Here is a 12,163-nt window from a genome sequence, read left to right as displayed (position 1 = left end):
TGGGTGGCGCAGGTCGTCAGCTGTCAGACGTGGGAACTACAATGCCCGGCATCCTGTGCGGCCTACCCGCCTGACCCTCAACCTGACGCGTGCGGTGCGCTCCCGCCTCCTGAGCTCTCCTCGCGCTGTGTGTGTCCGCCGCGCGCTCCAGCCAGCAGTTCCCGTGCAGAGGGGAGACCGCCGAACGCCGACATGTCGGGTGACGACGAGCAGCAGGAGCAGACCATCGCCGAAGACCTGGTGGTCACCAAATACAAGATGGGGGGCGACATCGCCAACAGTGAGTGTCAGCGGGGTGGACGGCACGGTGCTCCTACTAGGGGAGCCGGCTGGAGGAGTCTGCACTCCGTATGCGGTGTCCTGCTCTCCGTGCTGTGGGGGAGGGGAGGGTGAGAGCGGAGCGCACGTGTCCCGCCTGCCATGTGCCTCCCCGGCATCCGTACATCCCCGGGCACCCACGTGTCTGCCGGGCCCGCTGTGTGGGGGAGCCCGCCTGATGGCCGGACAGGGCGCCACCATGTGATCGGATCCGGACACACTACAATGGAGGCTGTCACCTCTATGAGAGCCTAGTGCTCCTAGCACATCGTGGGGGCACTAGGACACAAAGGCCGGATCCAAGTTCTATGTGGCAGGATTAGAGCCCCTCTCGGGTCTTTACTGCTGTATGCATGGCAGTACACCTGATCGTACAATCTGCACATCCATGGATCAAAGTTTGCCAATTTCCAATCATCTATGGCCGTTCCTTCTCAAGAGACATCGATTTATTGACCTACTGCTCTCAATCGGGATTGTTGGAAATTGTTTATTCTATTAGAGGCTTCAGTCAATCAGTTGCCCAGCTGACCAGTGTATTCTGATGGCAGAGGAATCCCCACTGTCAGAATACAATGACACAGCAGGAAGGATTCTTCCATCCACCTCGATTGTGTGGATGGGGGAATCTGTTTAGTTTTTTCCTTCAATCAGCCCACTGATCAAAGTCTACTGATGTGTATAGCCTGCCTTATTTATGACCAAAACTATGGAATATGAGGACCGACCTACTCACTCCATAGCCAGTCACATGGAACTTTCCTTCACATAGTAGTTGTTGGTAGGTCTAAGCCCTGGTTCAACTGGTGCGGCTTGTCATGCGATTTGGAATCGACAAATTGCATGACAAGTCACACCCTACTGCAGACAATGGAACCATTCGTATTGCCGCTGCTCACATCACAGCTATTATGATAAAGGTTCCTGTGCTACTTTTTTGCCAGTTTCATTGCGACTTGCATAGACTTCTGTTATATGAAGCAGCAATGAAATTGGCAGAGCAAATCGCACTGATATGCGGCTTTGAAAGTAGTGCAATTTCAAAGCTGCACCAGTGTTAACAGGGCCTAAAGAAGATTGTGTATATGGGCAGCTTAGTGTTCACCTAAGAAAAAATTGTACCAACACTGTACACCTACTTCTCTGTGCCCACCTTACCCCCGGTGGATGGTGAGCGGTCGGTGCCCGCTGTGCTTGCCCCCCCCGTGGATGGTGAGCGGTCGGTGCCCGCTGTGCTTGCCCCCCCCGTGGATGGTGAGCGGTCGGTGCCCGCTGTGCTTGCCCCCCCCCCCGTGGATGGTGAGCGGTCGGTGCCCGCTGTGCTTGCCCCCCCCCCCCCCCCCCCCCGTGGATGGTGAGCGGTCGGTGCCCGCTGTGCTTGCCCCCCCCGTGGATGGTGAGCGGTCGGTGCCCGCTGTGCTTGCCCCCCCCGTGGATGGTGAGCGGTCGGTGCCCGCTGTGCTTGCCCCCCCCCCGTGGATGGTGAGCGGTCGGTGCCCGCTGTGCTTGCCCCCCCCGTGGATGGTGAGCGGTCGGTGCCCGCTGTGCTTGCCCCCCCCGTGGATGGTGAGCGGTCGGTGCCCGCTGTGCTTGCCCCCCCCCGTGGATGGTGAGCGGTCGGTGCCCGCTGTGCTTTCCCCCCCCCCCCGTGGATGGTGAGCGGTCGGTGCCCGCTGTGCTTTCTCCCCCCCCCCCCCCCCCCCGTGGATGGTGAGCGGTCGGTGCCCGCTGTGCTTGCCCCCCCCGTGGATGGTGAGCGGTCGGTGCCCGCTGTGCTTGCCCCCCCCGTGGATGGTGAGCGGTCGGTGCCCGCTGTGCTTGCCCCCCCCGTGGATGGTGAGCGGTCGGTGCCCGCTGTGCTTGCCCCCCCCCCGTGGATGGTGAGCGGTCGGTGCCCGCTGTGCTTGCCCCCCCCGTGGATGGTGAGCGGTCGGTGCCCGCTGTGCTTGCCCCCCCCGTGGATGGTGAGCGGTCGGTGCCCGCTGTGCTTGCCCCCCCCCCGTGGATGGTGAGCGGTCGGTGCCCGCTGTGCTTTCCCCCCCCCCCCGTGGATGGTGAGCGGTCGGTGCCCGCTGTGCTTTCTCCCCCCCCCCCCCCCCCGTGGATGGTGAGCGGTCGGTGCCCGCTGTGCTTGCCCCCCCCCCGTGGATGGTGAGCGGTCGGTGCCGCTGTGCTTGCCCCCCCCCCGTGGATGGTGAGCGGTCGGTGCCCGCTGTGCTTGCCCCCCCCCCCCCCGTGGATGGTGAGCGGTCGGTGCCCGCTGTGCTTGCCCCCCCCCCCCGTGGATGGTGAGCGGTCGGTGCCCGCTGTGCTTGCCCCCCCCCCCCCCCGTGGATGGTGAGCGGTCGGTGCCCGCTGTGCTTGCCCCCCCCCCCCGTGGATGGTGAGCGGTCGGTGCCCGCTGTGCTTGCCCCCCCCCCCCGTGGATGGTGAGCGGTCGGTGCCCGCTGTGCTTGCCCCCCCCCCCGTGTATGGTGAGCGGTCGGTGCCCGCTGTGCTTGCCCCCCCCCCGTGGATGGTGAGCGGTCGGTGCCCGCTGTGCTTGCCCCCCCCCCGTGGATGGTGAGCGGTCGGTGCCCGCTGTGCTTGCCCCCCCCCCCCCCGTGGATGGTGAGCGGTCGGTGCCCGCTGTGCTTCCCCCCCCCCCCCCCCCCCGTGGATGGTGAGCGGTCGGTGCCCGCTGTGCTTGCCCCCCTGGTGCATGCCTTGACTCCTACTACACTTCCATGAGTGTCAAGCGTTCTCAACCTAAGCATAACTAAAGTAATTAAACTTTCCCACCTCTCTTTCGGTCTTTGGGCATCTCATTTGGCCAGATGGGATGACGAAAATCCAGAGCTTGCACAGGAGTTGGTCATCCCAGCACATAGGGACGTGGCTAGCACTGAAAGCTGAGCTGTATATGTGCAGCTCACTTTATATGGCCCTGGGAGGGCTACACAGTGAAGGGCACTGGAACAGGGATAGGAGACTAGGTGGCCTGCACTTGGAAGAGACGGTTCAAGCCTAAAAGAAAAACTTTGTATCAAAGTTGTCCTTTTATAATCAGAAAATATGGAGTGAATGTGACCTAAACTGTAATGAGTAAGGTTATGGAACTGACCAGTGGTCCAATAGAGGCATTTCAGTGTCTCAACCAGAAGGTATTGAAAGTGCTTGTGCTGTCATGTGGCAACGTGGTAATCCCAGATTTCCTTTGTAAAACACAAATTCAGAATTTTGCTATCACATGAATACTATTTAACTGCCCATAGACATGAGATGCCCTTACTGAAAATGGCAACTCTCACCTCTCCTCATTGGGGTGACAAGTCTTGATCGCCATTGTTTGCCCTGAAGTAGTTGTCAGCATAGGTCGCTTATCTCTCTAACCTCTCCAATGTCATAAACAAGAACAATTGGCCATGCGAGTGTCTGTACACACAAAGTTTAAAGTGTCAGAGTGCAGTTATGTCATGTCGGGGAAGGGGAGGGTTGATATTTACTACATTTATACAATACATGCACAGTTACCCTTGTTTTGCCTAAAAAAAAAAAAAACAAACAAACATACAAATATCCTTTGATCCTACCAGAAATTCAGTGCGCTCCTAACTTCCCGTTTGAGCTGTCGACTGTGAAAGATGAAGAAATGGTAATCAGCGAAAATACTAGCACCAAGTTCTGGAACTTGCAGTGGGTGACAATGGGTAGGGTGACTTTAATTTGGGGGTCTGTATGACACTAAGGGCAAGCTCCCAGAAGTACTGTAGCAGACTGTGTTGATGAGAGAAGAAGCGCGCCTCCAAGTGCAGCATAACACTTTCATTAAAGTCTTCTCCTTCTCTGAGCTGTTGACAGTGCCTGTGTGCTGTTCTGAAATCCTGAGCAGTGTTGTCCCCCCTGCCTGGAATAGCTTTTCTGGACTATAGAATACATACCCAGTATCCTGTGGGGGGGGGGAAAGGTTTTGTAGTCCACAAAAGAACATTAAAATATGACAAGACTGTTGTGAGTACTAGAGATGCCTGTACATGGCAGGGTCCTTCCAGACTTCATCACAACCCAATCCAGGGCCATTCTGACATGAAAAGCATCAATACTTCTGTGTTGACATATGCTGCCAAGCCCCGCATTCCAATTGGCCCATCGCTGTAATGCTAGGGCTACTGGGGGGAGAGGGCAGGCGTTGTTTTATTTTTGGTGAACATTTACTTTAAGCTGGTATGAAGGGCAAAAGGCAATGCTAGTCTTAACTTATCAGTGCCCACTTGCTGCCACATTGCGCCGCCGTTGTAGCCCTCTAAAAGGAATGAACTGTTTGGTTTACAGAAATGCTCCTTTTCCAACTGCTTAGCCCTGGTTCACACTAATGCACTGCGGGAAATGCAGTGAATCCTGTGCGTTTCCCGCTTTCGCACAGCGTCCATGTTATCTGGTATGGGTGTCGATGTTAAATTAACATCATCCCAAAACAAATCGCAAAACGCAGTGCGTTTACCAGAATTTGCATCGCATGGGTGTGAACACCTATGCAATGTGAAGCAGGTGCGGGAGAAAAAAAAACGACCCTGCTCCTTTTTGGTGTGGATGTGATGCAAAATGTAAGGCTCAAATCGCACCGCATAGACATCGCATGTGATTTGCACAGGAATGCGGTGCAGTTCCTGTGCGATTCTTGTGTGATGTGCTGTACCGTATTAATGTGAACCAGGGCTCAGTGCCTAGGTGACTTACTAGTAGGTAGTAGAACTGTAATAATGGGGGGATTCAGGGATATTGATGTAGGATCTTCTGGGGGCACCAGTAAAGGATTGGGGGGGCGGGGTAGGGTAGGCTTTACCAGGAGAGGTGGCACTATTCTTTCTTCACCATTGTAGTGCTGAAAATAGTTAATTTTTAAAATGAATCTGCCCAGAAACTACTTTATTTTGAAACTCTGCATTACCAGGTAGCTGACAACATTGACTGTAAGTAGATACCTCCAGTTGCCGGTATGTTAATGAGCCACCCTTGTCACCAGTTAGAAATATGTGCTCTTGATTTTTTGGGGGGTATCTTTTTGTGCAGAACTGTAGTTGTGTTCTAGTAACGTCTAATCCAGTTTTTTGTGGAAGCACATGACGACTGCTTGGTAAGCAAAGCGTATAGTGAATATGCTGCAGCTATACATTCTGGAAGCTGCCCTTGGCATTATGCACACCTTTTTAGAGCACAGTTTTAGAATCTATTGGCTGGATAGCCCACTGTGATTACAATCGTGAGTGAATGTTGAATCATTGCTTTATACCAGACTTTTTTTCTCTGCCTGAAGTCCAACATGATGGGACTGGTCTTGATTGAAAGAAGTGGCCATAACCAAAGGTGGAGCTGGAACACGGAGCTATGCAAGGATGTGCTTGGTCTATGTGGACACCATATCTTTGCCAAAATTTAAAAATCAGGTTCCCGGTGAGTTCATTCACCTATCGGTAGGTTTCCTTCTCACTAGCATTTACCTTCAGAAAGGTACAAGCTGTCTGCAGTGTTTTCCATGGTGTTATCAGAGTCGCTCTTAAGTAACATGTTATTCATGACTCCCTGTCAGCAGGTACAAAGGCACCAGGTTTCCCTGAACTGAAGTCGTTCCTTGATTGCTATCCATAACATAACTCTTTAGTTGTGTAGCCGATGCTTTCTAGGTAACCCAAGCACAGTATGACCACCTAGGAATTTATTATTTTTTTTCTTTTTGGCCTCATTCACACTAGCTCTACTGCATTGTACAGCACTGAGCAAACTGTTGGCGCTATATAAATACTGTATAATAATAATAATTTACCTTTTCTAAAGACAGGAGAAGTTGTCTGGGAAGTATTCCCAGATGACTTTGCTGATGTTCCTGCTTATAAAAGCAGGTTTGGCTGGGTTTACATGTTTAGCAGCATTTACTTTCTCATTGAATTCTGGATGCACAGAATTCTATTTTCTCTGCACCTAACCTCAGTCAAACACTAAGATTGGATGACACATTAGAAAATCATTAAATGGCCGGTAAACGTGGGTTTAACACTGCCAGTGTGAATGATCCCTTAGACTCTTAAATTTTCTTCTTTAGCAGAATGTCAGGCTGCAAAGCTCCTGCTCCTATCCTTATCGCTAATGGCCACTCATCCTATCATAACAAATATGCTGTATGGATGACACAAAAAAAGTTTTAGGGCAGGAGATTAGGTCAGCCTTCATGGAGATTGTATCTTGAGCTTTTTTGATCTGTTGGGGATAGATGATTAATAACCGCAAACGCCTATCCCTGAGAGGTGAGATGGCACTAGTATTCAAACTTAAGGATGGAGGAGATTCAGATATTTACAAACTCTCATTCTTCACTGGTTTCCTTTTTTAAATCATATTTCTGAGATTAAAAAAAAAAAAAACCTTGCAGTGGACCCCTTTCTTGCTCTGCAAGGGTCCACCGCTCATTAACTCTAGGGAGTAGAGGAAGAGGCTTTAATACGTAAAGCAGAGTTCCAGTCAGTTTTGTGTTTATTAAAAGTCAGCAGTTACAGTTTTTGTAGCTACTGACTTTTCATAAACACACATTTACCTGTCCCTCGGTCCCGCAATGTGCTAACCCGGCTCCGTCCTTTCTCTGCCTGTTCTTTCCTCGGGCCGGCATCACAACTGTGGGTACCACTTGCGGCTTCACAGCCGGGTGCTCGCTGCACATGTGCAAGTCGCTCTGCGCATTCTGCTTGGTCTGGCAGTCTTCTGGGACCTGTGAAGGTTCCCAGGAGACTGCGGGAGGAAAGAATGGGCCGAATCTCCAACTCACTTTTACCGCAGCGAATTGAGCCGGAAGTGGGTACCTGTCAAAGCAGGTACCCACTCCCCCCCCCCAAAAGGTGCCAAATATGGCAGTCGAGCGGGGGAGGAGGCAAACAAGCGGAGCTTCCACTTTTGCGTGGAACTTCGCTTTAACCTCCTTACTCCTTGCTTCTTAGCTGTGAGCTGCCCCATGGTGTCATCGGGTACATTGTAGGGCTATTAGTCCTGCATTGTATGTGAGGAAGGCAATCTCAATTTGTGCCTGGGAGTGCTTTTATGAGCCTGTGGAGAACTGGTCACACAGATGTTGGGAGGAATAAGGTAAGTATTATAGCTCATTCCTCTAGCCTTCTTTCACATGGATGTTTTACCACACTGAATCCCAGTGGCAGGAATATATCAGTTGTGCAGAAAGCAGCGTCCACTGAGCCAGTCACGTCAGTGACAAGTTGTTGGTGGTCCCAGCTGTTTGTGCCTGCTCACACAGCTAGCAACCGCCTTCCGTTCCTCATAGTTTGTCATTGAAGTGTATGGGCTTGGTGGCTGCTGCTATCCCTGCGGCTGAGATTCGCAGTATGGCAATACACCCTGTAGTGCTTTACCGCTAGAGTAGAAAAAAAAAATGTTTACGGTAGGGGGGTCTCCACTGCACTGAATTTTTTTTTCTCTTGTGTTTGGAGATGGGCTTTAATACATACATTGGCTTTCAGCTACAGGAAATTGGCGCTGCCAGGGCAGCCAGTGGGGGACCTAAGAAGAGACAGATCGGGGCTGCTCTGTGCAATCAGAGCAGGTAAGTATAAAATGTTTGTTTAAAAAAAAAAAGACTTTACAATTCCTTTTAAACATGTCTGAAGTTGTTTCAGTAAAGGAGGCGTCAAAGGCTAACAAAGCTTTCAGCTGTTGGTGAGTGCTTCATAATTGGGTGTGGTGGTTTTATCATAGAAGTCAAGCCAACAGTTCTGCCTTCAGCTGTTAATTGTCGAAAGGACTGATGAATCCATCTGCGCATTGTAAAATTGTAATAGTAACTAACTCGTACACCAAACAAATCCTTTTTAGTCGATTTTATGGACATTTTAAGCAATTGGCTAGACATTTTAGTTTGATTTGCTTTTGAAGAGTACCTATTGTACCATATAGTTCATGTAATTGACAAACCATTTTAGAATTCTCAAATGTGTTTCCCTAAGGTTGTTTTCCCCTCAGATCTTGGCAGTTGTTCAGTCCAGATCTGGAAATGGATAGTTGTGCTACAAATCTTACTCCCATATTTAAAAATAAAAGGCTTAATCTGGCCATAGGTTAGTGGGGTTTTTTTTTTTTTTCAGCAAGCTGAATGAAAAAAGTGAGATGAATGGAGGAATCCTGCCTGCTGGGACATTTGCTTTTGACAGAAGGACTCTCCACTGTCAGAATACACTGATCAGGGGCTGCAGCTGATTGGTTCCAGCTGTTGATCGGAAAAAAAATATTTCCAACATTCCCGTTCAACAAAAGTTGATCTGAATTCTGTTGAACAGAGACAGTCTGTTCCAACTGAATTTCAGTCCATATATAGCCAGCAGTGGAACCCCACCCAAAAAAAAAAATTTTGATATGTACATCTCAGTTTCATGATATAAACTGTTCTAAAATACAGCTATAATTTGGATTTAGGAGAATGTGCCTGGGGATCCTGCCAGCGTGTGCTCCAGGTGTGTATTTCCCTTCCATATATCAGGTCTCTCTGCACTGGTCTGTTGAGATCGCTGATGTCAGAACTCTACGTTCTACAAATCCTGACATTGTCTGCTAGGGACATCTTGCTGAAAGTATCCCAAAAGTTACAGCCTCATGTTTCATAGCAATGACATAAGGGCTGTAAGCAGGACCCACCACCCAGAGAGGAAAAGCTTCAGCACCGTGTCAGCGGTCACATCACTGCAACTAAAAATGTCAAATGTTTGTAGGCTGATTTATTATAAAAAATGTGGTTTTTGTTAAAGTGATAGTTTGTGTATGTACTATATGTCATCTACTTTTAGTAGCTTTGAACTTTGACAGTATAAGGAAAGTAACATAGAATGTAGCATTATGAAGGTTTTTATATCTTTTATGTTTAATGCATATTGATGCTTTTTACAGTTGTTGTTTTTTTTTTTTTTTTTTTTTTGCTGTGGATGTGTACTGAAACAATTTTAAACCAGCAAGAAATTGAATAGTTAAAGTTAAAAAAGCGATGGATGCAGAATTTACACATGCAACATCATCTCACTCTAGAAGTGGTACATACTTATCACTATCTTCCCATCCTGTACCTACAGAGGAGTAGTTGTTTTGAAGTGTTAGTTTGTTTACCCTTCATCAATATGGCTCATTGAGTCAAAGATGCCAGTAATCTTGACATGTTGCCTAAGACACAGCTACATGAATCCTTTTTTACTTTTTCTGTTGCCCTCAGAAAAAAATGAATGGCCTTCAGGTTGTCAACTTTGTTTTTCTTTGTTACTTGGTTTGACAGGCTTAAGTGGACCTACAAGGAGTTAATTATATACTGAATATATTGTCCTGAAATTACTGGTTTTGTAGAATAATAAAGCTGTGCATGCAGACTCCCACACAAGATGGCAAAATGCTCAATGAATGCGCTCCGCTCACTCATATGAGAACATTGTAGTCCTCGAAAATGAAGGTTTGTCAGCTAGTTAACCTTGTGACTTTATCTGTTTTAGGGGTCCTTCGTACATTAGTGGAGGCAGCTACTGCAGAGGCTTCCATCCTAAGCCTCTGTGAAAAGGGAGATGCTATGATAATGGAGGAAACTGGCAAAATTTTCAAAAAGGAGAAGGAAATGAAAAAAGGTACTCGAAAGCTACTTGGATTACAGCACAAATCTCTGCAATGTGTGATGCCGCAGTCTAGACTTATGGAGTGCTTTGTTTTTTTTATTTCAGGCATTGCCTTTCCAACAAGTATATCTGTTAATAACTGTGTGTGCCACTTCTCCCCATTGAAGAGTGACCAAGATTATCTTCTAAAGAATGGTGATCTAGTGAAGATGTAAGGAGTGACAACTTTGTGGAACAATGTGTATGAATATGGAGATGTTTGTTCTGCAAACTGGATATTCTGGGCATGTCTCTTAAAAATACAGTTCTGAGTTTAATGTATTTAGCTAGATGGTAGTTCCTTGTGTATAATTCAAAGTAAATCTGTAGTCTTTTACCTTAATAATCTGGCAGCTATTCAACCATGGCCCACTAGCGGGCAAGAGGGGGTGGCTCAAAGCTTGCTTTCTAGATGGGGTCAGTATTTGCCTATCCTGGGTTTAGGGTGTCCAGGTGCTCTGTTAAATAGCTGACATTACCTGTAGGCACCTAAAATGTAGATTGAAGTGCCAGTTTATTATTATTATACAGGATTTGTATAGTGCCAACAGTTTGCGCAATGCTTTACAAAATGAAGGTGGACATTACAGTTACAATACAATTTGTTACAAGAGGAAACAGAGGGCCCTGCTCGTTGGCACTTACAATCTAGGAGGAAAAGTTGAGTGATACAAAAGGTAATAGCTGTGGGGGATGAGCTGATGGAGGAAATAAATGGCGGTTTACTAGGTAGAAGCAGAATAGGCTTCTTTAAAAAGAGTGGTTTTCAGATATCGTCTAAAGGTGGATAGATTAGGAGACAGCCAGACAGATTGGGGTAGGGAGTTCCATAGGATGAGAGAAGCTCGGGAGAAATCCTGGAGACGAACATGGGAGGAGGTGACACAGGAACTAGAGAGCAGAAGGTCTTGGGAGGATCGAAGAGAGCGGTTTAGTTGATATTTTGAGACTAGGTTGGTGATGTAGCTGGGGGCAGAATTGTGGGTGGCTTTGTAAGTTGTTAGTATTTTGAATTTTATTCATTGGGTGAGTGGAAGCCAGTGGGAGGGATTGGCAGAGAGGGGTAGCAGACACTGAACAGTTGGTAAGGTGGATGAGCCTGGCAGCAGTATTCATGATGGACTGGAGGGGGGATAGCCTATGTAAAGGTAAGCCAATGAGGAGAGAGTTGAAGTAGTCAAGGCGAGAGATAACCAGGGAGTGAATTAGGAGCTTTGTGGTATCATTGGTTAAAAAGGGGCATATTCTGGAGATGTTGCAGAGGTTGGGGGGGCATGATTTGGACAGTGATTGAATGTGGGCCTGAAAGGATAGTACCCTGGCATGCAGGGATGGGTTGATAGTGGTGCTATTGATCCTGACTGAGAAATCAGGGGAAGAGGCACGTGGGGGAGGAAATATGAATTCAGTTTAGGATAGATTGAGTTTTAGGAAGTGGTGTGACAACCAGTCTGCTGTGTCCGTTAGTAAATACGTGAGGAAACTGATGGGGTGAGCTGAGGAGTAGAAAGAGAGATTTGTGTGTCATCAGCATAGAAATGGTATTGGAAACCATGGGAAGCTATCAGCTGACCCAAGGAAGAAGTGTAGATCGGGAATAGGAGAGGTCCAAGGACAGAACCTTGGGGGACCCCAACAGTAAGAGGAGGAGGAAGTAGCGTTGTAAGTGACACTGAAGGTACGGTGAGATATTTAAGATTCAAACCAAAGGAGAGTACAGTAGTTTTTTGAGGAGGAGGGGGTGGTCAACTGTGTCAAAGGCAGTGAAGAGGTCCAAGAGCAAGACTATGGAATAGTGACCATTGGTTTTAGCGGTTAGTAAGTCGTTTGAGAGTTTTAGGAGAGCAGTTTCTTTGGGGTGTTATGGGCGAAATCCAGACTGAAGGGGATCGAGAAGGTTATTTTCAATAAAGTAGCAGCTCAGCCAGTTGTAGACTTGACGTTCAAGGAGTTTGAAGGCAAAAGGGAGTAAGGCGATGGGTCTTGGATTGCTACGATTGGCGGAGTCCAGTGTGGCTTTTTGTATGGGGGTGACTAGCGCATGTTTTAGAGAGTTGGGGAAGATGCCAGTAGAAAAGGAGAGACTGAAGATAAGAGTTAAAGCATGAAGGATAGTGCCAGAGGGTGACCGTAGTATTTGCGAGGGAACAGAGTCCAGGGGGCAAATGGTTAGGTGGGCTTTAGAAAAT

At 48.3% G+C, this 12,163-nt stretch overlaps 1 protein-coding gene across 1 annotated transcript in view; it reads left to right on the top strand.

Annotated features, from left to right (window-relative positions):
* Positions 1-56: 56 nt before the first annotated feature.
* The window catches only part of PA2G4 (proliferation-associated 2G4), a 36,436-nt gene continuing 24,329 nt past the window's right edge, over positions 57-12,163 (top strand). Inside the window, exons 1-3 of the mRNA XM_089680058.1 lie at positions 57-280; positions 9,819-9,947; positions 10,041-10,146. Of these exons, the coding sequence (XP_089536184.1) occupies positions 193-280; positions 9,819-9,947; positions 10,041-10,146 (323 nt within the window). The 5' untranslated portion in view covers positions 57-192. The remainder of the gene's footprint in view (positions 281-9,818; positions 9,948-10,040; positions 10,147-12,163) is intronic.

This window comes from Staurois parvus, unplaced genomic scaffold (genome assembly GCF_062004578.1).
Source record: "Staurois parvus isolate SC_StPar_1 unplaced genomic scaffold, SC_StPar_1.0 ptg000017l, whole genome shotgun sequence".
NCBI lineage: Eukaryota > Metazoa > Chordata > Amphibia > Anura > Ranidae > Staurois > Staurois parvus.
This window is presented reverse-complemented; position numbering and strand designations above follow the sequence as displayed.